Source organism: Squalius cephalus (assembly GCF_949319135.1).
Source record: "Squalius cephalus genome assembly, chromosome: 12".
Classification (NCBI taxonomy): Eukaryota; Metazoa; Chordata; class Actinopteri; order Cypriniformes; family Leuciscidae; genus Squalius; species Squalius cephalus.
In genome coordinates this window covers 3299486-3327052 of record NC_137133.1, presented here as the reverse complement: position 1 = coordinate 3327052, position 27567 = coordinate 3299486, and the positions used below count along the sequence as shown (strand labels likewise).

The following is a 27567-nucleotide window of genomic DNA, read 5'->3' as shown; positions in this document are numbered from 1 at the left end:
TTCAGACAGGTGTTTATAGAGTAGTGCTGCACCATTAGTCGTATTAATAACAAATTCAAAATAATCATTGAGATATTGGCCTGCTGTTTATTTGACCTGAAAACATTTATTTATTTATTTGACATTAACGGTATCTTGCATTGGTAGCAAGCCTCCACTATTTCTCCTGCTTGTGGGTGCCGGATGTCAAGAGTTTAAATCCCCCCTAAACTGAGCTTTTCTCTTAAATGATTAGTTCACTTTAATTAGCCCATGATTTACTCACCCTCAAGCCATCTTAAACCATCCATCCATCATAAACTCCACATGGCTCCGGGGGGTTAATAAAGGCCCTCTGAAGCAAAATAATGAGTTTGTGTAAGAAAAATATTCATATTTAAGACTTTATAAAGTAAAATAACGAGCTTCCGGCCAAACAAACGTATGGATTGCAGTCTAAAGAGCAACTCATGTGAGTAATGCGACGAACTGCTGATATTTACACTACGCCATGAAGCACTACGCTAATTCTGACATCACAAGTTGCGTAAGTTGCGCTTTAGACGCAAGAAATCTGAGTGAACCATCTCACAGTGACACACTAATAAATAAAAATCAACCATATTGTTTGCCATTGTGGCTGATGAATAAATGCACTTGCTCTCTGCTACCATACAAAAGTATAAATGAAACATTATTTGTAATTATTGGAATTAAAATTAGGAATTTCACAGTTTTAGCTTTTGAGAGAAGCTTATTAAAACTACATAGCCACCATCTGTTTGTAGTGTTTAGACTATTCAAAGATGTAAATGGCTAAAAGGAAAAAAAGATGAGTATCTTTCTTTGCTGTCTGTCAGTACGAATTAGCATTTGTGGAGTGATCTGTGGTTTGTCTCATTTGCAACTAAATTGCTTCTCATAAAATCAAAAACATGAAGACAAATTACAAAGCACTCACCAAAACCATGCATTACCAGAAGTTGTTCAGTTTACTCTAATCAATACAATTGTGATAGATAGATAGATAGATAGATAGATAGATAGATAGATAGATAGATAGATAGATAGATAGATAGATAGATAGATAGATAGATAGATAGATAGATAGATAGATAGATAGATAGATAGATAGATAATTTATAGATAATTTTTTTTAATTTATTTTTTTATTGATTTTCCATTTGATAAAGCTAATGTATCATCATCAATCATGAGTAAAATAATAATTTTTGAGCAAAATAATTCTGATTATCAGTTAAACCATTATCGGGAAGCCCTAATATAGAGCACATCAATTATGGTAAACAAAAGCTCAAACATTTACGCTTGACGCACGAGAACCAATGAGCTTCATTCTAGCTTTTGTTTACCATATTTGATGTGCTGTATGTATGTGCGTTGATCAATGATTGTATGTTAACAAAAGGCTGAATCAAATCTGTTCATTATATAAAACGATCGTGTCTCTTCGAAAGACTTGGATTAAACTTCTCCATTCATATGGATGTGTTTTACAATCTTATTATGAACGTTTTGAACTGTCAGAAGGTGCGTTTCCATTACAGATTTGCGCAAAACTTTAGCGATTTTTATTTATTTTTTATTTTTTTATAAATGTCGACAAAAAACTATTGCGAAATGACGGCGTTTCCATTAACGGATGTTATGTGACTAAAACTTCATTTTTTTCCTCTCGCGATAAGTCATTCCAAAAATCATGGCAACAGACGTTGGCAGGATTATGTATATCTCAGCCACTGCACTAGCCATTATTATTAATGGGAGGAGATGTGTGTGTGTTTTCATTAATTGCGTTAATGGTAAGGAACGACCCTTATTATGCTTGTGAGCGGCACATATGAGGAGTTTCTGGGTGTTTCTCCCTCAGATCTGCTGTGAGGTCTTGATTGTGGCATTTATTTGAGGTTTAGAATCCATTATTCCTGTAATTCTTCTGTCTATTATGAATTTAATAAAGAGCTCTGTCTCGTATTCTGTCCAAACACACCGTGTCATCTACGTCAGGTGACCTGTAAATGCGCAAAAACTGTTTCCATTGCAGTTTTGCGAAATATTTCTTTTTCGAATTGCCTGAAAAACCCCCTCATGCGAGCGTAAAAACTTTTTTGCGATAAATGTGAGTTTTTGAGAAAATGACGTGTTTCCATTGGCCGTATTTTCAATTCGCAATTTCAATTTGCACAATTTGAAGGGTAATTGAAATGCGGCTTGAGGTTTGGATGAGTAGACTTTCAGTGGAGGGACATGCATCTCTCAGTCTTCATTAAAATATCTTCACTTGTGCAACAAAGATGAATGAAAGTCTTACGGGTTTGGAACTACATGAGAGTTTTTGGGTGAACTATCCCTTTAAGTGTGTAATGTTATAAAGTCTAAATGATGTCTTCCCACACCCGGCAGCCCCTTCAACCTGATGATTACCTCACAGTTTGTGGTGAATGTAGCCAGCCAAGTGAGGACCATGTAAAATGTGACCGCTGTGGAAATATCCTTCCTGCTGAGACTCTTTCTGCTGTTACTTCATCACTGCCCCCTCGGCCCTCGGTTCCCTCGCAGACGCCCAGCCTTCAGATCAGCAGAAGCTTTTATGAGCCGCCCTCTGGGGGGTGCTCTCAACAGCTAGACGTCATAATAAACCCATCGGTGCGGATCACCCATGGAAACATGCTCCTCCCGCACAACGGGCGAGCCGTCGCCACTTCTGGAAGCTCAGCGTGTAACGGACACAAGAAACAGCAGGCCACCAAACTATGTGAATTAAACGACCCTAGTAAGTACAACTACACTTCAGACTCTTACATCCCTTATCACATTATGCTACACCGATCATCTCAAACATTTGTCGTGTTGTTTTCGGTTAGCCGGTTCGATTAGCTTTGCTTAGAAAGGTGCACATAAAAGTGGTCCATAAGGGTAGGGACACACCAAGCAGACGCCAAAGAACTAGCGCTGATGAAAGCCGACTGTGTTGTCGCCTGCGTGGGGGCAGAAAAACTGCACTTGAACACAGAGGACTACAGCCGACTCTCAGCTAGCATGCGCAGAACGCTGGAAATGAGACAACTCTATATCTGCAGATATATTTGTCTGTGTTTGTCATTCAAAAAGGGCAATCGCCGCAGTAGATACACAAATCGTAAAGCAGCGCATGCAAAAACCGTTTTGAATCTCAATCCTGCTGATGTCAATATCAATCCTCCACTACGCTCATGTTAATATTGAAATATTCACCCAGGAACACTCAGGTAAGATTACGTACAATTGGAACTGCCTTTTATCTGTACCTTCTTGACTTCTTTGCTCGCTGTTTTGCTATTATTGTCATGCACTTACTTATTCACTAAACTGAACAGCCAACGCTGATTCCGAATCGGCCCGAAAAACCCTGAGGGCGTCCGACTAGAGCCAATGGGGCGGAACACACCGGAAAAACTATGTCGACCGGCACCCAAAAACGGCACGATCGATCGTCGACTTGGTGTGTCCCGGGATTAAGTCTAATGAAGACATGATAACTTTATGAGGAACAGACCCAATATCAGTAGGGTTGTAACAACTAATCGATTATAGATTATGAAAATAATCAACTCCGCTTTTGATTATTGATTAATCGCATCTGCACACTGTCCACAGAAAACATCTGCCAGTCATGTCAGTTTACAAGCATTTCTATAGACAAAACACCTGAAATATAGCAGAGGACACAGACTGAGCTGCTACGGGAGACGTGCAAGATCCATTTTATCCTAATCTGAGAATGCTTTATATAGTATGCTTCAAACTAACTCGTCAGCGTTTGGTTTGACACGGCTTGGTTTGTCAGATCTGGCAGGGTGCGCTGTGTGTTGATTAGGGGTGGGAATCTTTTGGTATCGTGAGGTCACGATTTGATGATAAATCGATTCTCGATATTTGAATCATCGATTCGATATTTGCATAGGTTCGATTCTACTTTAATGTTGTGTTACTTTTCTTTTATTTGTCTGTGGTAGACAGTTTAATAGATCTTGAAGAAAAAAAGTCCCACTGAATTAAATGTTACCTTGAAATGTATTTTGTTTTATTATTAAGCTGACTGCAATCATTACACACATGCCTGGAAGTAATAAAACAAGGCAGGCATTCTTATTTTATTTTTGATATGAAAAATAAGAACAAAGAAGCAAATTACAAACAATAGAAAAAAAAAAAAAAAAAAGAGTAATATATACAAATGAAAAACTTTTTCAGAAACAGTAGCCTAGGTTTATTTAACATGCATAAGAAATGCATATCGCAGTATTTCTTTCTTTGTCTGACATACTAACAATTTATTATATTTTTCTTTTTTAATAACCTTCCACAAACCCAAGTGCATAACAAAAGAAGAGGAACATACAACTTGCAAAAAAGCAACGTACAATAATGTTACTGATAATAATAAACATTCCAGAATAAATATTATACTATATTCTTAGTGTTCAATAACTGTTTAATCGTGAGTTAAAAAGCATTTTTGATCAGGCTTAACCAAAAGATGTGCCATATGAGATGACACCAGTAATCCAGATCTGTGTTGTTTGTGTGTTTTGATGAAATGCAGTTGTGCTGTCCAGTGACGAGGATGAAGATAGTGATAATGTCAGCAGCACCGGGACGGTCAACCGTTTAGACAGCGTGTCTCCAAGGCCAGCGGATTCTGCCCACTCGTCTCCAGCGCCCTCCGGTGGCCGGGTGGAAGCAGCGGTGAAAGCAGCCGGGGAACACGAGGACCCTAGTGCTGACTTTTTCACACAGGCAAACCACAGACACCCGCTGCCCAGGAGGAGTCGAATGAGAGATTCAGTAAGGAGTGTTACATGTGTTTGCTATTTTATTTTTTTTATCCAATAACAAAAATTCAGTAAACATTATTTGTAGAGCACCTGCCATCCAATATTCACAATAAGCTTTGATACTTTTGATATGAAAATAAATCTGAGCTTTCTAATTATGTCAGTTTTATCACAAAATAAAAACAAGAAAAACTGTTTTGGCGCTCTTTAATGTGGCGTGACAGATCGCTGTAGCGCCTCAGTTGAAGCGGCATGTGAACCGAGCATCTCTTCCTCTTTACTAGTTACAGCAATAAGTGCTTCAACTGCAGAAAGACCACAATAAAACAGCCTTTAAACTGTCATGTGATGCTGCATTTACCTCAAGAAAGTTATTCAATGTCCATAGCTTGCTAGCTAGAAAAAATATCTTCTCTTTTATGATAGCCCCTAATTAAATGTTTATATTTAATTAAATTAGAGTAGAAACTAATTATATTATTAAAAAGTTAATAAAAAAACAGCCACATGTGCAATTTAAATGTAGAATTGAGCAGTTGAAATTTTAAGAAACATGCAGATCCGTAAAACTGGAAAACTCTTTACAGGATGTAGAGTGTGTGTTCATTTGTTGTTCAGGTTGTGTTTGGATTTTTTTATTGGTCTATTTCTCTTGCAGTTTGGGAACACTGTGTGTGAAGATCCATCTCCGTCTAAGAAGAGGAAAATGGAGCAGGTGCAGATGTTGGGCAGTATTATTCTGGAGTGCAGGAGCGTGAGGATTGGCACACTACGCAGGATGGTCACCAAACCTGTCGTGGTGAGATCACTTTAAACCAAACACTGGTTTCAGATCATGTGGAGGATTGGGAAATTAGATTTTTTTTTTTTTTAATACTCAAATTGAATGATGATCTTGACGTTCAGTTCTGTTAATTGCTTAGTTGGGGACATTTAATTTAATATTCACCAATTTTATTGATCTGCCTGCATTGACACCATTATATGAGATCTGAGCTGGACGATGACATGGTTTTCTCCAGAGCGGCTATATACATAGAAATGAACTAAATTAATAACTTTTTTACAACAAAAATTAAACATCACTGAACTTACTTAAGCTGGACTGTGACACTATTTTCTTCTAGAAACAAACTGTTGCATTATTTTCCTGTTATCTCTGTAAAGCTGCTTTGAAACGATCTGTGTTGTAAAAAGCGCTTTATAAATATAGGTGACTTGTTGAACAACATGCGTGTGCGTGGTTTTTAAGGAAAGGGTTAGTTCACCCAAAAATGAAAATTCTGTCTTTAATTACTCACCCTCATGTCGTTCCAAACCCGTAAGACTTTCGCTCATCTTCAGAAGAAAAATTAATATCTTTTTAATGAAATCTGAGAGCTTTCTGTCCCTCCATTGACAGTCCATGCAACTACCACTTTGACACTTAAAAAAGTTCAAGAGATCGTAAAATTAATCCATATGAATTTAGAGGTTTAGTCCAAGTTCTCTGAAGACACAATCACTTTATATGATGAACAGATTTAATTTAGGCTTTTATTCACATATAAACATTCATCAGCAAACATAAACAGAAGCTCAACCGAACTTGCTTTAATGCACAAGAAAAAACCTCATTGGTTCTTGCTGAAGCTCAAACGTGCTGCGTAACTCGAGAATGAACCTCATTGGTTCTTGCCCGTCATGTGAACATGCTTGTGCTTCTGCTTACCAAATCTGATGTGTGAGTTAATGAATGTTTATACGTGAATAAAAGCCTAAATTCAATCTGTTCATAGTATAAAGCGATTGAGTCTCTTCAGAACATTTGGACTAAACTGCTCAATTCAAATGGATTAGTTTCACGATCTCTTAATTAACTTTTAGAAGCTTTAAAGTGGTAGTTGCGTAGCTGTCAATGAAGGTACAGAAATCTCTTAGATTTCATTAAAAAATGTCTTAATTTGTGTTCTGAAGATGAACGAAAGTCTTACAGCTTTGGAATGACATTAACAAGAATAAATTGTCAATTTTCATTTTTGGGTGAACTATCCCTTGAAATACAAAATGCTCCCCTCGTCTCCTCAGCCATTTCCTCCTGCATAATCAGTTTTTCGTTTTCTCCTTTTCGCTGCAAATCAGAGCACAGACAATTTGGATCGAAATCATTTTTGATAACAATTTCAGCCTCGCACCAGAACTCCGGTCTCACACACGCGTGATCTTGCGTTATTTCCTCATCACTTCTCGCGTGTGTTTGGCTGTGAAACATAGTTTGCGGACCAGACAGTTGTTGTCTGTGATTCTTTCTTTTGTAAAGTCATGCAATGTGAAACCTCCTGTCGCTGACCCATCGTGCAGTGTGAACACATCAGCAACTGAATGTTACCCCAGACAGTCGTGCAGTGTGAAAAGAACAGTGACCCGACTACTTTGAAAATCGTGCAGTGTGAACTCAGCATAAAGGGCACAGCTGATTGGTTCCTGCTAGGGCTGTCACTTTACGTTCGAAAATCGATTGCACAATCGATCGGACAAACCAACACAAGTTTCGAAAACTAAAATAGGGAATCGATTTTAACGGCCTTCTCTCGGAGCGCGTCCAGCTCGTCACGATACGCCCGCAGTGAACGCACGTCACACAACGACTGCAGGCTCTGACACACACACACACACATAACAGCAAATTATACTTCTGCATAATGTCTCTTTTTACTACAAAAGTGTGAATTCTGCCGGTATTCAGACAGTCATGCTTACAGATACAGATTCGGGCTACGGTCTACAATCGCCTACGTAGGCGAATTTTTTTTTTTGTCATTTCTAATGGTAAACACAGCCATGTTGAAGCCTGCAGTGATGTTTCTCACTGATGTTATGGCAGTCCACTCTGCTTATTGTATTTTTTGAGAATGTTGCACTCCTGTTTGTCATTGTGCACTAAACTTCATGCCAATAAATCATCCAAAATATTACTGACTTGTGCGTCTTTACGTTCGTCCTAATGGCTGTTAGTTGTCCGTGGATTTGCCAATATTTGGCGTTTAAAATGGAAAAGTCTTTAGACATGGAAAATCGATTTCACAATCGATTCAATGAACAATTATGTCTCAAAAATCGAACCGGATTTTTTCACAAAAGTGCCAGCCCTAGTTCCTGCTATATCAGTAGCCACTAGCCAATGAGTTTGCGTGCTCAACCTTCAAATACTTAGTTGGCATTTGCCTTAGCAGTGCAGCGCACTTCAGAAACCCTCCACCTTCCCCAGCTCCACCTGGATGAATCTGCTACGGGTAATTCATGTACGCTATATTGTACAGCAGCAGGAGCATGTGTGTATTGGCAGTGGAAACTCCTGTACTTGCTCTGCAGCAGCAATAATCAACAACAGTAGCATCAGCAGCAGTCATACCCATTACCATATGCCAAACACTCCGAGAGTTGTCATGACAAGTGTCTTTTTCTTCCTTTAGTTTACAGTGGACTACATTCAGCTGGAGACAGAAGGTAAGATACAGCTTTGAAAAAAAGTAAAGTAGAAAGAAACGTTATGTTGTCAAAGGTCACTAGTATGACTTGATGATTTGTAAAATAAGTGTCTGTTCCAGTCTCATTTGTCATGTGTTCCCTGTGGTGTTGTGATTTTGAAGGTCCTGAGGTGGACGTGCTGGAGAGCGTTTATTTGAAGTCGTCTGAGCTGACCGGATGTGAGTGGTGTAACGTCAGGAAGCTGCCGGTTCTCTTTCTGCAGACTAACAATAAAGAGTGCCAGCGTTTACAGGCTGAGCTGCAGATGTCTAAGGAAAATGAAGGAATATGGTACGACTGCAACGGCAACAGTGAGTATCGGAACTAAATCATATCAAACAAGCATCAAAAAGTTAACGTAAGAGTAGGGTTGGGTATCGAGAACCGGTTCCATTTTAGAACCGGTAACAAATTTCCAAAAACCGGGTATTCGATAAGACGCACGCATTACGATTCCTCTTATCGATTCCTGACTATCCGTTATTTCAAATGTAGGCGCGCGGCAAGCACATTCATAATAGAAGCGCCGTGGGCGCGATGAGCATACGGTGCGTGGCGCTCGTTTTTGCACGCTTATGCCTCGGCGAGATGAAAACAACTTTTCAGAATGGCGCAAGCGGTGCGCAGGTCAAGTGACAAAAAAACAAACGACCTTTCTGTAACATCAAAAGCTCGGCTGAACAGCTGATCATAGATGAACAGGGCGGGTTTTTATTTCTCATCTCCATAAATATATCTAGTAGCCTATTAAATGGTTGGTTGCATGACAGACGCCACGGGAGCGCAAGTGCTTGTGGAAAGGAGAAAGCGGCGCAGCCGTGCTTTTACATGCATTTTTAGACGCGATATGTGAACGGTCCCTAATTCAGGAATCTATGTGGCTTAAAATAATTTTTGTTTTGTTTAAAATGGAGATCACGATTACATGCATCAGACAACTACTCAGAATAACATGTTTAGTCTAATAGTCTATTTTTTTTTAAAAACTAGTTTGAATAATTAATTCAAACACTAATTAATTCAGTGTCTCATAAATACTTGTTTAATGAATGAATGATTCACCGTTTTTGAACGAATCTCTCGAGTCTTCTTCAATAAATAATTCAATGAAAAAAACAGTCGATTTTTGCCTACTGCTGGAGTAATAATGTAATCAACACCTTTATATGAAGAGAGACTCCTTTAACTTCAGCCATTTTATTGGTTATTGCTTAAAATTGGCAAGAATAAAAGGTAGAAATATTTATTCTTCAAGTATTTGCCCTTTTTTCTCCCTCCAAAAAATATTGGAATCGGAAACAAGAATCGATAAGAACCGGAATCGATAAGCAGAATCGGAATCGGAATCGCTAAAAATGAAACGATACCCAACCCTACGTAAGAGTCAGTGCACAAATATAAAGTTAGTTCTGGGGAAATTTTTGCCAGCATTTTCTTGTAGATGCAGCAACAGACTAAAGGCCAATTCACACTTCACTGACCAACACAGACAAACTATAGTATGTCACTTCTCAGTAGGGCTGCACAATATTGGAAAAAACCTACATTGTGATATTTTTATATTTATATATATATATATATATATATATATATATATATATATATATATATATATATATATATATATATATATATATATATATATTTCACCAGGTGATTAGAATAGCTCTATTTGTAAAGAATGAATCATTCTAGAATAATTGGGGTGATTTTGTAAGGTGAATCTGCATAGAAAATAATCAAATTACAGGTACAGAAATTGAATATTCAAATGTGAAATAACAGTCTTCACTGTATTAATGAAATATAACTCATATATTTAATTAATTAATTAATATAATTAGTCTTTGTTAAAGCTACAAGTAATTTTCTCTTTCACTTTTGTTGATTGATCACCATTGGTGACACGAACAGCTGCGGGTTCATTAGGCTGCTGTCACTTTAAGGACGAATGCACGGACATAATATAAATGACACGCATTCGTTTTCTTTCCCTGTTTACAACACATAACCGACTGTGTTTACGAGGATACTCGCCGAGACGGGCATTTTGACTTCATTTTGCGTGCATGTGTCCGTTTAAGCTCTAAAGAAAGAGAAAGCGAGCTGAATTCGGCTTTCACATGCTGTCTGCGCTGCTCTGTGTGCGCACGCGAGTCCTCTTGCGCTTGATCCCTGACTTGACTTAAAAACACTCAAAAACTTGAAAATCTTTTACTCTGATGGTTAAACTTTGCAGTTAATCCGCAAATCACATGCGTTCCGAACCGGGGGACAGCTGGCCCGTACGGATCAACTAAACTGTTAAACTTGACATCACACATCCATGCGCGCACATCGCGATATCAATGCTAAAACGATATATCGTGCAGACTTAACTTCTCAGAAATTCCACAACCCGACAAATGCCGAATCAACATGTTCAGTCGGCGAAATCAAGCGGCACCAACAGACGCAGACAGGGGAGCACACTGATCCGACGAAGAGTCTCTTGCTGTTGGTCAGACCGATGCTGACACTTTCGGAGCTACTGTACACGTGCTTATTGTAAATGTCCAAATGAGTTAAAGTTTCATCAATAGTGCAGCTGTTTATCGTCCCAGAAGTATGAGTTTTTTCCCCGCGATTGATAGAAAGGTCCCACACAAAAATCGTGACCTCTGTCATGTATCTATTTGTTTTCATCGCTGGGAAATTAAAGTGCAATTGCTCAGAGCTGGTAGTGATTTTGTGTCAAGGTCACTTCATTTTCTTGGTTTCATCTTTGTTGGTGATTTTACTGCTTACATTTGGACTAAATCTGAATTTTTCTCTGTGATTTCCCTTTCTCGTTCTGCTCATGCTCAGACGATGAGAAGTACATTGTGTTGATTTTCGAGAACGGCCCCTCGATGCAAGAACAAATGATTCTGGAGGATATCCTTGCTGAAATCGGCCGAAACAACAAACTGGCAGATTTCCCGAAGAAGATTAATTTTGATGAGGCCAATGTTAGACTGGTTGAGTACAATAAAGCCTCCAAAGAAAAAGTAAAGGTGATTTTATGTTACGATCTTTCATAATAATTCTGACTTAATGTTTGTTGTGTTAAACGTGCCAATATTTGTCCCTCACCTCAGGTTAAAGAAGAGAAAACTGTAGTATCAGCAACACCTTCACCTTCATCACCTTCAGCATCCTTTTCGGTCGTGACGGTTACCGTGGCAACAGCAAATCCAGCCCCGACGGTCCCCATCCTGTCTGCAGCGACGAGTTTCCAAACACGCACGTCTGCTCGGCTCCTAGAGTTCTGCGAAGAGGAGGATGAGATGTCAGATCTCCAGCCAACCTTCACTGGTCCAATCATCAAGTAAGACCCATTACATCTGCATGTTTCATGCGTCACATTTGGTTTATAACCTTTGTGCTTTTTTTTTGCTTCGACAGGGCTCAATAATAACACTTTAACTGCTAGCTTAGTCAGGCCAGTGGTTCAAATTAGGGCTGGGCGCTCTGAGGAAAAAAAAAAAAAAAAAAAAAACTCTTTTTTTGTTATTTTCTTTCAGAATGTTTCACCAAGTGGTCGACATGGTGTAAACATTAAACAAATGACTTGTTAAATATCTGCAGAAAAGATTATGAAATATGAAGGTGAATATCATACACACTTATTTTAAACTAACCTATATGTTCAGAAATAATATAAATGCGAAAAATGCTAAATATTTCTTAGCCAAAAAGTAGACATTCAGTTTTAGATGTCAACCCCAAAAACTCAAGGCAATTCAAAATGAATCTCGTTCACATCTCGTCTTTTGCAGCATCTCGCGCATGAAACGAGCGCCGTGTTAAGTTAAAAGAAGCTAAGTTACGAGAGCGCCATCATGTAGTCGGTACCTTTTTTTTTTTTTCTCTCTCTTAACTGACATTGCTGTATTGTCAACATGTCTAATTGTAACATTTGCTAATATTTTTATTCAAAACCACAATTTGTTGATAAAAAAAAAAAAGAAATCGTGGCAAAACATTAAATTCAAATGAATCAGAAAAATCGGCCTGGCCTAGTACAAATGTTTACTTCTATTTTGTAAATGCATTTTAATCTTATTGTGAATGATTCATCCTGGCATACATTTTATGTCTTTATTCACTTAATGTTTAATCAAAATGTCATGACTAGGTTTTCTGGTGAAAATGACTTTCTCTTTGGTCGAATTATTCCAGACATCATTTAGTAGTCTGCTTAACTTTTGTAGCTTTAATTATTACTTAATGTTATTGTCGCGTAGCGTGTTATTAATTACAGTAAGCCGTGAAAAAAGACTCAATGCGGTTCTCGTGCTGATGGACACACAGCCGAAGCGTGAGCACAGATGCCGCCTCTCAGATGCATGTAATCCCGAATTCATTCTCTTTCACAGCTTATTGCGCTTGAATGGTCAAATTAACACACAATTATGTGGAAATACACATTGTGTGGAGTATTCATGTAAACAGTTAGGATCAAAACGGTATATTAGATCCGTGCATTTGTTCTTAAAGGGACACCAGCCTCATGAACTGTTGTCATCTGTGTCATTAATTTAATTTTTTTTGCTTTTGACTGGAGCACTTTCGTATCTTTAATATGAATCAATTTATACTTAATTCATAGAGTGAAGACTACAGTATCCAGTATTTTATTTTTTACAATTGATTATTTGTCATTGTTTATTCATTGTCAATTTTATATTTGCAAAAGTAAAGGAATTTTATTTATGTACCAAGTTGTTTTTCTTTTTTGTCTTATGTCTTCCTTGCTCTATTACAGAAAACTTCCAGCCATATGTGTAATGATTGCAGTCAGCTTAATAATAATGTTGGGTGGTCTAAAATGGGAAGAAAAAAAAAATTAATTTCAAGGTTAACAATTCATTCAGTAAGATTTTTTTCTAGACCTATTAAACTGTCTGCTGCTGTCAAATAAGAAAAGTAACACAAAACCATAAACTACAATCAAATCTATGCATATATCGAATCCTTTGATTTAAAATTGAGAATCAATTTTCAATCGAATCGTGTCCTGAAGAATCAATTTGAAGAAACAAATCTTTCGTAAGGTACCAAGAGATTCCCAGCCAACTGTTTATTTCATTTGTGTCTTTGTTTTTATTGTATTTATTTGTGCTTTTGCTTGTAATTAGTTTATTTGTTCTTATAACTGACTATTTACTTGTCTTTAATAATGTTTGAAGAATCAATTTGTAGAATTTGAAGAAACAAATCTTTCGTAAGGTACCAAAACATTCCCTTTATAACAGAACTTTATAACAGTTTGGCTAGTAGTTTTTGCTGTGGTATCGAAATTTCACTGGTATCTAAAATGTTGGTGTCATAACAAACTTAGTCATTGCAATACAACGTTGCATGGGTGAAAAACAACATTAATGGTAGCTTTTTTTTAATCATTATTTTTTTTTTCATCTTCTTTGTGGTGAAAACTTTGGCATGGCAAGTAAATATCTGAACCAAAAAAAAGTCTTTAGCGTTAAGGCCCGCCCAAATGCCATGTGAAACAAATAAAATGTTCTATACACCTACAAAACAGTAAAAGCCGCATTTAAGTTGTGACTGTTGTTTTTTTCTGTAGGTTGTTGGTTTACCCCCCACCACCTGCTAAAGGAGGAATCTCTGTAACCAATGAGGACCTGCACTGTCTGAATGATGGAGAGTTTCTCAACGACGTCATCATTGACTTCTATTTAAAGTCATTATCTTTATTTCAATCAATATTGAGTGTTTAGACTAAATACATTGCTTTGAAAAAATAAGTACACCCCATGAAAGGTTTTGTCCCATGTGGACATTTCATATTAATACTATAGTTGTATTAGGACATTTGAATTTTTGTGACTTTTGGTTTATTTGGAATTTTTATTGATTGGCGAAGGTGATAAAGTTTAGCAAGAAAAATTAACTTTTAAGTATTTAATTCAGCAAAAAACATTGATCCCTTTGCAGAAGTATCACTTGTGTGATATTGCAGAGGTTTTAAGCAGTATTTTAATTGTATGATATTGGAACTTTGACATTTCTTGGTGGATCTGCTTGAATATTTTTGATCATGTTAAAAGGGCACTTATGGTTTCAGCTTCAACTTGTTTAGAGATGGGCTTACGTTCTTCTCAAGCACTTTTGGTGTAATGTGGAATTGATCGTTGTGGCAACCAATCCATAACAATCACACCATTGTGATTCACAGTTGGTTTTCTCAAATGGAGTGTTTGGTTTGGAACTGTTGGGAAACATCACCTTTGACTCGTCTGTATAGTCCTGTTTTTCACTTGGACATTGGTTGGAGAACTTCTCTGGGGAATATTTGGTTTAGACAGATTGCCAGTAGTCTGAAACATTCTCCTTTTTTGGTGCCTTTTCTTCTTTTACAATCTTATAGTGGAGCGGCTAAGTGATATAATCGTTCAGTTTATGATACAAGCGTGAAAATTGGCATGAGCAGTCTCCATGGGTCACTTGACAAGAAAATTGTCCGAGCCACTTGAAATTTCAAGATTTTTAATTTTTCAATATGGCCGACACCTTAGTGGAGCAGTTAAGTGATATAGTGGTTTTTTTGGTGATACAAGCATGAAAATTGGCATGAGCAGTCTCTGATGGTCACTAGACAATAAGCCACCCACAGCTACTTGAAATTTCAAGATGGCGGCCATTTTTCAAGCTGGCGGACACCTTAGTGGAGCAGTTAAGTGATATAGTGGTTTATTTGGTGATACAAACATGAAAATTGGCATGAGCAGTCTCTGATGGTCACTAGACAATAAGCCACCCACAGCTACTTGAAATTTCAAGATGGCGGCCATTTTTCAAGATTTTTTCACCAAATAAACCACTATATCACTTAACTGCTCCACTAAGCACATTTTTCATATTGAAAAATGGCCGTCATCTTGAAATTTCAAGTGGCTCGGACAATTTTCTTGTCAAGTGACCCATGGAGACTGCTCATGCCAATTTTCACGCTTGTATCATAAACTGAACGATTCTGCCAAACATAAGCACTTAGCCGCTCCACTATTAGTCTACGCTTGCATGACAATGATGTACTAAATAACAGAAAATTAGCATTTTCTTTGCTTTTTTCGCGTACAGATGACAAGTTGTCAAAGTGATCCTTGTTCACACAAATCTGCAAAAACGACTTAAAATGCTGTATTATAGCTATATATAGTTAGCAATGTCACTTTGTAAAAAAAAAATTAATTAAAAAAAACCCTACAGACTGAACACGTAGCCTAATACACATGCGTCTCCGTTTTCATTTTCCGACAGCAAGCCCCACAATGCATGAACTGACATTTTTAGTTGAAAGCGGTGTCATGAAATGACCCCTTAGAAGTGGCTTTAAATCTCTTTTAAAGAGCTTCTCAGGCAGCTTGTTTGATGTAGGCATAATACTCCCACTATGTACTTCAAATTTCAGCTTCAACTTGAGTTTTTAATGGTTTATATAAGTGGTGTTCTACTAATTAGTGCATTTGCCAAATATTTGGCAGTTGATGTAGTGATTAATGGGTGGCGAATGGGTGTACTAACTTTTTCCACACACGAAATTGAAATGTCAGTGTCTTTTAATCTGCTGAAATCATCACGAAAATGTACGGTTGAAATGTCTTTCCTTAACTCTTTCCTCGCCATTGACAGAAATGTTCCGGTTTTCCGTGTTTTTACTGTTATACGGTGCTATTACACATCTTCTGAAAGAGTACTGAATCTCCTGATCAAAAGACATGTGAAGAAGCAGCAGAAACGAGCGATAGCGTATTCAAGCCAATGCAATCATCAGCATGAAACGGCATATAAATAAAAAATGGCTATCGTTACCCAATGAAATGACGACCCAGAACGAGCTTTAGGACTGAAGCTTTGGGGGTGTTGATGGACTCGATCTACTCTATCTGTGTTTGATCATCTTTCTGAATCCCATCCAGATATAGTCTTTGGCAAAAACAAGATTTTCTCATCTTTTTGCTCAATGTTGCTTTTTTTTTTATTAATGAAACTTATCCACATTCAAGTGTTGATTTAAAACAAAAAAATATGTATTTTATTCTAGCTTCATGCATTCCTTTTTTTGTTTGTTTTTTGTTTTTAAGCAGATGCTTTGTTCTTTCTTTTGATATATGATCTGTTCAGTTATATATTATTCAGTTAAAATATTCTGGGGGCATGAAACTTTTGTGAAAATTATTAAAAATGCAGGCGCTGGCTGGCAATTTTTTTTTTAAACGCTGGCGGGGAAAAGTTAAATTATATTTCCTTGATTTACAAAAATAGACTTATCATGGGGTGTACTTGATCTTGTATGAAGTTTGACATGTTCTGACCAGCATGTGTGCTCTCTGCTACTAGATATCTGTTTCTGGAGAAGTTAAAGAAGGAAGATGCTGTCCGCAGTCATGTGTTTAGCTCATTCTTCTATAAGAGACTCAATCAAAGAGAGCGGAGAAACGCAGCTGACACGTCCAGCTTACCGTGAGCTTACGTCATTTACTCAAATATTCACCTGTTCTTGGAGCTCGCTTACTGTGCTGAGATTCATTTTGGGATGGGACTTTCATGTGTTTCAGCATTCAGAAGAGGAAGCACAACAGAGTGAAGACATGGACACGTCACGTGGATCTCTTCCAGAAGGACTTCATCTTTGTGCCCATCAATGAGTCGTGAGTGTTTATCTACATTTAACCTTCAGTTACTTGAGAAGTTGTTAATTGGAGGAAAGATACATGTGAATGTCTTTTCATTGTGATTTAAATGAAAGTAGTATTTCAAGTTTAAATTGTTCGGAAGGCAAATGGATATCATGATTTGCTTTTTGTTTGCATGAATGTTTTATTTTTACACTAAATTAACGTTAAATAGCCTTGCTTCAAATGATTAGTATTTGTGATGTGCAGGCTTATTAAAACTGAAACCAGAAAAAAGTTACTTGTTTAATTACGTGAAATAAAATAAGTCAACTGATATAAAGTAAAATATAAAATCTTAAACTTATTTCATTTCAGTCAGTTGCTAAGGTAAACTTTCCCACTTTCATTTAGTTTACCTTGATGTGTTAAAATAGCTAAAACATAAATATATATATATATATATATTATTTAATTAAAAAAAAATTAAACTATATAGACATTTTAAAGTGCACCTATTATGCTATTTTAAAGGTTCCCAATTTTGTTTTGTAGTCTCCTACAATAGATTTACATGCATCAAAGGTCAGAAAACATCTTAAACTTGCTCCTATTTCCTTAAAGGGCTCCTATATATCACCTATTTTATCCCAGTGCCTGAAAACGGTTCATTTGTAGATTCAGTCTCTCTAAACCCCTCCTTTCCGAGAGCGTCTCTGCTCTGATTGGTCAGATGTCCCAGTCTGTTGTGATTGGTCTACTCTGCTCTGATTGGTCAGATGGCCCAGTCTGTTGTGATTGGTCTACTCTGCTCTGATTGGTCAGATGGCCCAGTCTGTTGTGATTGGTCTACTCTCCTCTGATTGGTCAGATGGCCCAGTCTGTTGTGATTGGTCTACTCTGCTCTGATTGGTCAGATGACCCAGTCTGTTTGTGATTGGTCTACTCTGCTCTGATTGGTCAGAAGGCCCAGTCTGTTGTGATTGGTCTACTCTGCTCTGATTGGTCAGATGGCCCAGTCTGTTGTGATTGGTCTACTCTGCTCTGATTGGTCAGAAGGCCCAGTCTGTTGTGATTGGTCTTCTCAACATGTCGACAACACGAACCAAACTCTTCAGTCTCTGATACAACTACAGTGCTTGAGGGTCAAAGTAGACTTTATTGGGTTTTTTTCAGGCAGCCAATGAAGTCCATAGGCTGGCATTATGCAAATTTGTAATGTAGATTTGTAACAGGAAGTGAGACTGGAATTACTGACGAATCATTTCAACAGTTCAGATTCGATTCTTTCTTTAGGAGACAATAGCTTTATTCGTTGTGCACTTTGATCTTTGAAACTTTGCAGACCTTTTACATTTCATAAAGGCTACATTGCACACTACATGAAAGGAGAATATTGGAAAAAGCATAATGGGGCACTTCAACAAAAAAACATAAAAGACACACTTTTAACTGAAATTGAAATTTAAACACCAAATCTAATTAAAAAATAGTTCTAAAAACTATAACAGTATCCCAATGATACAAAAATAATACTCCCATATTATCATGTTTTTAATCTCATAACCCGTCTTTCTATGTCCGTCTAGTGCACACTGGTATCTGGCCATAATCTGTTTTCCGGGTCTCGAGAAGGCTCATGTTGAGCCAAACCCACTGTACCAGCCTCAAGCTCCTGCCCACAGCACTGCGGTCTCCTCCGGCCCGCCCAGCGCTGGAGCTTCAGATGAGCTGGAAGAGCACAGCCAGCACACAGCCGTCCTGCACAGATCTGCAGCTGATGTGAACAGACAGCAGTTCACAGGTGAGCAGACGTGGACCGCACCAGTCCCCGGAGGCTGCCGGCTGCTGAGTGTCACTGCTTGACGTCTGTTTGGCTTCTGTTGCAGATGGTTTACACAGAATAATCGAGTGTTACGGAACAGACGACTCCCAATACTCTGATGACCAAAGCTCATGTCCGGTAATTCACTTCAGTTTGGATAATCTGGGGGCAGTAAGATTGTTTTATTTATTTTGGAAGAAATTAATACTTCTATTCATCAATGATGCATTAAATTGATCAAAATTGACAGTAACAACATTTATAATGCTACAAAAGATTTCTATTTCAAATAAAGGCTGTTCTTTTGAATTTTCTATTCATCAGAAAGACATTACATTTTTTTTATTATGGTTTCCATAGAAATATGAAGCAGCACAACTGTTTTCAACATTGATGATATTCAGAAATGTTTCTTGAGCAGCAAATCCTCATATTAGAGTGATTTCTGAAGGATCATGTGACACTGAAGACTGGAGTATTGATGCTGAAAATTCAGTTTTACTATCACAGGAATATATTATGATAAAATATTTCACAATATTACTACTTTCACTGTGTTTTTGATCAAATAAATGCAGCCATAGTGAGCATAAGAGACATCTTTGAAAATAATTAAAAAAATCGTACCGACCATAAACTCTGGCAGTAGTGTAAATACTTTAAAAGGTTATTCCTGCAAACAGCTGGTAACATTGGGCTGTTCTGACTAACAGAAACTCCAACATTGCTGTTTATTTTTCTCTACCCAAGAGTTCTCACGTTGATATGCGCTGCCTGTTATCTGTGTTTTCAGGATGAGTGCAGCGATGACGGCACTTTGGTCGATGACACTGGGAGCTCTGACCGAGCGGAGTGGACGTCCAAACCCACCATCTGCAAACAGTGAGCGCAAATATTCCTCTCTTATTGTGAATATAATATTACTGTATTGTTATATGAGACAAGTGTTGTTTTTTCTTGTAAATACATCTGAAAAAATGGGGTTTTTACATGAAACAATAGGTAGTGCCAACTACGTTTAAATGCAGCGGAGTCATCAAACAACATTCATTAAGCAGCCAAGAAATACGGTGTGTCAGAGTGTAATGTTAGAAGATGGCGAGTCTTAAAAATGCTAACAGTCAAAGAAAAGCTTACCAGCCTTTTTGGAAAGTTTGTCAGTACATAGCCGAAAAAAGAAATGAGGGGTTTTAATTTGTTTCATTTGTAGTTATTTTTGTTATGTGCTTTTGTATAATATTTTTATATATTATATTATATTATATTAAGTTTTTATTTTTTTAGGTTTTATGAATTAAAATTTTTTAGAATAGAATAAGTTTTAGTTTTCATTTACATGTAGTAATTTCAGTGCTTCAACTTATTTCAGTCAAGTTTCCCAGTAGTTAAATTTGTTAATAAAAACTATGACAAAAAAAGTTGTTCGGCAAGTTTTTCTTCAATGACAAGACGAGGCGAAGACAAACGATACCAACGTCATTAAACGATAAAATATCAGCATGCAATATCGCTGACGAAAAAAGAAGAGACGAAAAATGTAGGTAAAAATAAACCAAAATTTGTCTTTATTTTTATCCACAAAAAAAAGTGTCAAAATATAACAGACTTCTGTACAATCCTCTATGACGGTGTCCGAACCTTTTCCTGGAGGGCCACGGTCCTGCATAAATGCTGTTACGCAACCTCTGTGTGACAATACAACATCTTTCTTTGCTGTTGTTTAAATGGAAAAAGTGCAATAATGTATATGTAAAAATGTAAATGTCAAAATAAATTTCTTAAATGACAAAAAACGTTGTAATTATAATTGAGCAAAATATATATATATATATAAATATAATTCTCTAACTAAACAAAAGCAGAACAAGATTGACTAAATGTGATAAACTATAATCTAAGGAAGGCTAAATTAAAAAATAGCTGGTAAAATGAACACATCTGCCAAGGCAACATTCATTTAGTGAAGGTTTTCATTTAATATTTACACTACCGTTCAAACGTTTGGGGTTGGTCAGATTTTTTAATGATTAAAAAAATAAGTCTCTTGTGCTCACCAAGGCTGCGTTTATTTGATCTCAAATACAGTAAAAACTGTAATATTGTGAAATATTATTACAAAATAACTTTTTATTTGAACATATTGTGAAATGTAATATATTCCTGTGATCAAAGCTGTATTTTCAGCATCATTACTCCAGTCTTCAGTGTCACATGATCCTTCAGAAATCACTCTAATATGATGATTTGACTATGACTATTATTATCAATGTTGAAAACAGTTGTGTACAATTCTTTTTCCAGGATTCATTAATGAATAGAGAGTTCAAAAGAATAGCATTTGTCATTTATAATGCATCCTTGATGAATAAAAGTATTAATTTCTTTCCACAAAAAAAACAAAAACAAAATTCTAAGTGACCCCAAACTTTTGAACGGTAGTGTATAACCTTACACAAGCAGAAGACTGATGTTCAAAAACATTTAAAAAAAACATTTAAATATTACAGATTACAAACTTTTGGATTTTTTTTTTTTATATTTTTGTATTTTTGAATTTATTTCAGCTTTGTTTTTCAATATTTTAATTTTTTTATTTAATAATAATTACCCTATTTGCATAGTCAACCAAATCAAATATGGTAATTAAATGTCACAGAACAGTGGATCAGTTATATCAAATGTGTCAACAGTGTGGAAAAATGAACAATGTTAAGCATATTATGTAATTGCATACTTTAACGTGGCAACTTTGATTGTCCGATAAACGTTACACCTGTGTTCGGGACAGATTCAGTCACTACATTATAATATCAGAAGCACAAACCAGGGTCCAGGCAGAATTGAATTGAGATTCATTGCTTTTAAAATTCCAGTTCAATTTCTCAACTTAGGTTAAAAAATAATTCGGGATCGACTGATTCCAATACATGTTGTTTGTTCTGGTTGTGTATATTTTCCAGCACTCATTGTCATGTTATTGAAATCCCCAGGCCTTGCATTCTGATCATGGACTCTCTGCGTGGACCCACACGGTCGACTGTGGTGAAAACGCTGCGACAGTGAGTTACTACTTGAAAATAAAACCTTTATTCCCCATGGATGTGTGATTTCATGATTTTTGCATATAAAATTGAAAGAATAGTATTTTTTCCTGTGGGAATCATGGAGAATCTGCACGAGTCTTTAAACGATAACACGAGTGGCCTTGAGTTCTCATCCATGTTGGTGTCAGTATTGTGAGTGTGTGTCTTGGTGTTTGTGCAGGTATCTAGAGGTGGAGTGGGAGGTGCGGAAGGGCTCCCAGAGGAGTTTCGGGAAAGAGGTGATGAAGGGCTCGAGTCCTCGTGTGCCCCAGCAGGATAACTTCAGTGACTGTGGGGTTTACGTGCTGCAGTACGTGGAGAGCTTCTTCGAGGTGAGAGTGAGCCGCTTCCCAAACATCGACAACTTTTCTGCCGTTGCATCATTTTGTTTACTCGTGTAATGTGCTTTAATTCACACACATCCCAGACAGCCCTGTTAGGACAAATGACATCACAATGTTTCCAGGATTTAATATTAAATAGGGAAAAGTTTCATATAAATTATTCCCATTTTGCGCCCACACACATACATAGCAATGGGTGCTTTCGAAACAAGCCTCATGATCACTGCCAAAGTCTCTGATTTCAGTGAACAAGGCTTTGTTGCCGAAATTACATTGGTTCACCACTAGGGGTGATGATTCCTGTGAAATCATGAACCGGTGTCTGTATGGTTTTTACCTGATCTCAGATCCGTTTTATACATTTGTACAGGGTGGGCTATTTATATGGATACACCGTAATAACATGGGAATGGTTGGTGATATTAAAGTCCTGTTTGTGGCACATTAGTATATGTGAGGGGGCAAACTCCTCAAGATGGGTGGTGACCATGGTGGCCATTTAGAAGTCCACAAACAGGACTTTAATATCACCAACCATTCCCATGTTATTACGGTGTATCCATATAAATGGCCCACCCTGTAGAATGACACATTTATATAATAAAAAGTAGTTCAGAGTCTCTTATTGAACTGAGTAACCAAGCTCCAGGGGTTTAAAGTAACGAATTACAAATACTCATGTTAATGCAAGTAGTTTTTATCAGAAATTTTACTTTTAGTTTCAAATTTGTGTACTTTTACTTGAATACATTTCAAGTTATGTATCTGTACTTTTAGTCTGCTATTTTCCCTCCGTTTGTGGACGTTACAGGCTTGTTTTAATTCATCTTTTAAATTGTGTTATGTAGCTTGATGCTAAAAGCACCAAAAGCACCTCTAAAGCCCCGTTCACACCACCAGCGACTTTGACACTGTATGTTAGATATTAGACTGCAAATCGGTGTTTACTGGGGGAAAAAATAAGTATTTTATTAGCATCTTATCAGCCTTTTCTAAAAACTCACATGACATGGTCTCACAGAATGCTTTATAAAATGTATAGTTTTAGAAATATAATCCTCAGACTTGAAATGAAGTATGAGCAGACTTGTAGTTTCACTTTAATTGTGAATATAAGTTGTTATACCATATACACATAATATTTTTATACATTTAAAAAATATATATATGTATATATGTACAGTACAGGTCAAAAGTTTGGAAACATTACTTTTTTTATATTTTTGAAAGAAGTCTCTAATGCTTATCAAGGCTGCGTTTATTTGATCAAAAATACAGAAAAAAAACATTAATATTGTGAAATAATATTACAACTTAAAATAATAGTTTTCTATTTGAATATACTTAAAATTATCATTTATTCCTGTGATGCAAAGCTGAATTTTCAGTATCATTACTCCAGTCTTCAATGTCACATGTGACATCCAGTCTATCACATGATCCTTTAGAAATCACTCTAATATTCTGATTTATTATGAGTGTTGGAAACAGTTCTGCTGCCTGATATATTTGATGAATAAAAGTATTGATTTATTTCAAAAAAAGAAAGAATTTTTTTTTTTTTAATTATTATTTTTTTTACTTTTTATTCATCAAAGTATCCTAAAAAAGTATCACAGGTTATGAAAAAATATTAAGCAGCAGAACTGTTTCCAACTTTGATAATGAATCACCATATTAGAATGATTTCTAAAGGATCATGTGATAGACTGGAGTAATGATCCTGAAAATTCAGCTTTGATCACAGGAATAAATGATAATTTAAAGTGTAATAAATTGAAAACCAATTATTTTAAATTGAAATAATATATCACAATATTACATTTTTTTCTGTATTTTTGATCAAATAAATGCAGGCTTGATGAGCAGAAGAAACTTCTTTCAAAAACATTAAAAATAGTAATGTGTCCAAACTTTTGGCCTGTACTGTGTGTATATATATATATATATATATATATATATATATATATATATATATATATATATATATATATATATATATATATATATATGTGTGTGTGTGTGTATATGTGTATGTATGTATGTATATGTGTGTGTATGTATGTATGTATATGTGTGTGTATATATATATATGTGTGTGTGTGTATATATATATATATATATATATATATATATATATATATACACACACACACATATATACATACATATATATATATATATATATATATATATATGTATGTATATATGTGTGTGTGTATATATATATATATATATATATATATATATATATATATATATATATATATATATATATATATATATATATATATATATGTATATATATATATGTGTGTGTGTGTATATATATGTATATATATATGTATATATATATGTATATATATATATATATATATATATATATATATATGTATATATGTATATGTTTGAGCTTATATATCTCCATATTAATAACAGTCTGAGTAATTCTGAGTCTTGAACTGTTAACTCTCAAGTGTTGGCTTTATAAATATATGTTGGTTATGTTTCTATTCAGAATGACTTATGAGCAGTTTCATTTGTTTTCAAATTGCTCATCATTTAGAGGACAATTAAAAACATTGAAATTAATATTTATTAATATTTTTCCATCTGATTAATTAAAGAGATTATCGGTTATCAAAATAATCATTAGTTGCAGCCCTACAACAGTGTCATGATGGTACTCTATCGGTTACATTTTTCCCCGCTTACACTGCCTTACGTCAGTAAAAAAGTGATGAAAGATCATCAAAACAGAAATATACATTACAGCTGTTTAGTGACCCTCATATCCATATTGAATTGACTGCTCAGTTTAGGCGTTTTCGTTTGTAACTAATGCAATAATTGATTTTTTTATTTGTGTCTTCTAAAGAATCCTCTTCAAAGCTTTGATCTGCCGATGAATCTATTGGATTGGTTTCCCCAGCAAAGGATGAAAACCAAGCGGGAAGAGATCAAGGAGCTCATTCTGAAGATCCAGAGTCAGCAGCAGCTCAGTCAGGAGAGCGAGAAACATCCGGACGCCGGCCACAGCCCGAACGAGGACGCGTTAGAGTCAGCTGATCTAATCCCTCCAATCAGCTCCTGAGCTCCGCCCACGCTGCTACGCTTCTACCATCACATGACTTATAAACACTAAAAGCCAATCAGGGCCTTGTGTGATTTTTCGCTGCTGGACAACTCTGCCGTTATTTCTTATAGGTTCGATGATGCGAAATATGAAAAAAAGGTTTTTTGTTTTTTTTTATTTGTATTGAAGTGTACATAAGCTAGGCTTTTTCTTTTACTTTGCTGTTTTTTTTTAAATGCCTTTTGAGTTTTGCCTCTCATTTATTGTTAATGCATCGGATTTCAACTTTGCACCATCTGTGAAATAAAAGTTCATGTGTTCATCTTTGATGATTTACTCTAATGTGCCTAGAGGATTAAATACAGACCTGTTCAGTATTCCATTGGGAATTAATGCCTCTGAAGGAAATGAATGCATTTTTTTGTAATATCAGTATCCAAGCAAAATTTGTGATTACAACGAAATCATTTTTCAATGTTCTGCTATTTGCCGTTCAAGAGTGCACATTTGCCTTGGTACTGTCTAATACAAGAATATTATGTGTCAAAAATTAGGCCTGCTGCTTTATGATTATCTTGTTCACATTATTTCATTTGATTCACAACATTTGAGTATTGGTCTTTTCAAAGCACTATCACATGATTCATAAACGTTCCTCAAAGTATCGGACTTAAGCAGGTCAGACGTGTGAAGCTTAAAGTCAGATTCAACTTTGACCCTGTTTTCTGTAGACTTGTAGCCGGTGATTAGGTATTGTTACATGGTATGAAAAATCAAAAGATGGAAGAGACGCTGATTGTGTGTGTATCTAGATGCATTGAGTTGAAGGAACATCAATAATTACTCAAAATAATCAAAATGGTAAAATTGTTTAAGGGGGTGGTTGATTATGATTTGACTTTTCTAATTTTAGTTAGTGTGTAATGTTGCTGTTTGAGCATAAACAACATCTGCAAAGTTATGACACTCAAAGTTCAAAGCAAAGGGAGATATTTGCTTTTAAAGAAATTGCTTTTTAAGGACTACAACAAACGGCTGGTAGAGACTACACCACATTCCTCCCGGGTTAGTGACATCACTAACCCTAGAATTTACATAAACCCCCGCCCCCTGAACACGATTTATAGATTATCATGACAGAATATGCTAATCAATGTCTAGAAGACACATAAGCTTCATAAATTCATCAACTAACCATTTAGAAATGTTAACTACATGTTGTCACTTCTTCTTGAGTCTCTCCATCATTGTCTGAATCCGGTTTGAACATAAAAGGCTAAAAGTTTTTGAAATTTTCAGTGCATGTCTGTGTGAGTGCAAGCTCTTGAAGCTCCGCCCCCTGTGCCGGGAGCAGCAGCTCATTTGCATTTAAAGCAATAGACACAAAACGGTGCGTTTTTACTCACCCTCAAAAATGGACAATTTTAACATGCTATATAAAAATATATGTGGGGTATTTTGAGCTAAAACTTCACATACACACTCTGGGGACATCAGAGACTTATTTTACATCTTATGAAAAGTGCATTATACCACCCCTTTAATTTTCTCAAGTTATCTGCATAATTTAACGTTTTATTTTGTTGGTTTTACATGGGCAATGTAGAATAACACTAGTTCTAAAAATACGCATTAAAAATGTACGCGCTCAGTTGAGGTGGATAAACTTTTTATCCGATAAGACGTACATAAACTACAGTGGAAACACATTTACTTAATAAATCCCTCGAAGTGCAACAATAAACTCAGAAGACTTTGCCCCAACAGAGGATGTGATTGGATAACTGGACTAACCAGCGGACCAATCACATCACAGCATCTCAAATGTTGTTTTGGCGGTTCTGAAACTCCTGAGTCAATGTCTGTCATCGGAATGATTTGGTTTAATTCCTCCCAGAAGCATCTCAAAGATTGTGTTCCCAAACACCAGCATCCGAACATGACGGCGTTTATTGCGACAGCATCTGCGCGCAAGTCATTTATGATATAGAAAAAAAAGAGCCATGGTTTCTTCCATGATTGCAGCAACTTCGATTTTTGTTCGATATTTTGCGCCAATTTCCAAGGAAGTGACGATTTTGTTCTGTTTTTTGTTCTCACAAATGTTTTATGCGATATTCCAATTTTGCGCATAAGTTAAATTCACAGGTTTGGATGGAACTTAGCTACTGTTACATAAAAGCAGATGTCCTGCACACAGACTTCTGGTTATGTCCCTGGTTATGCCTTTCAACAAAACTAAAATCTAAATCTAA

General features: G+C 36.2%; 1 protein-coding gene across 7 annotated transcripts in view; it reads left to right on the top strand.

Annotated features, from left to right (window-relative positions):
- senp6a (SUMO specific peptidase 6a) overlaps positions 1-26604 on the top strand; it is a 34955-nt gene extending 8351 nt beyond the window's left edge. For 4 of the 7 annotated variants that reach the window (XM_079887506.1, XM_079887505.1, XM_079887510.1 and 1 more), the window contains 16 exons: positions 2404-2773; positions 4586-4827; positions 5476-5616; positions 8270-8303; positions 8447-8635; positions 11172-11359; positions 11444-11673; positions 13933-14049; positions 16710-16832; positions 16928-17020; positions 18574-18788; positions 18874-18947; positions 19603-19691; positions 21800-21868; positions 22074-22224; positions 25115-26604. In XM_079887506.1, coding sequence (XP_079743632.1) covers positions 2404-2773; positions 4586-4827; positions 5476-5616; positions 8270-8303; positions 8447-8635; positions 11172-11359; positions 11444-11673; positions 13933-14049; positions 16710-16832; positions 16928-17020; positions 18574-18788; positions 18874-18947; positions 19603-19691; positions 21800-21868; positions 22074-22224; positions 25115-25330 — 2541 coding nt within the window. In that variant the 3' untranslated portion in view covers positions 25331-26604. The remainder of the gene's footprint in view (positions 1-2403; positions 2774-4585; positions 4828-5475; positions 5617-8269; positions 8304-8446; positions 8636-11171; positions 11360-11443; positions 11674-13932; positions 14050-16709; positions 16833-16927; positions 17021-18573; positions 18789-18873; positions 18948-19602; positions 19692-21799; positions 21869-22073; positions 22225-25114) is intronic. The other 3 variants (XM_079887508.1, XM_079887507.1, XM_079887511.1) reach the window with 1 other exon arrangement.
- Positions 26605-27567: the final 963 nt, after the last annotated feature.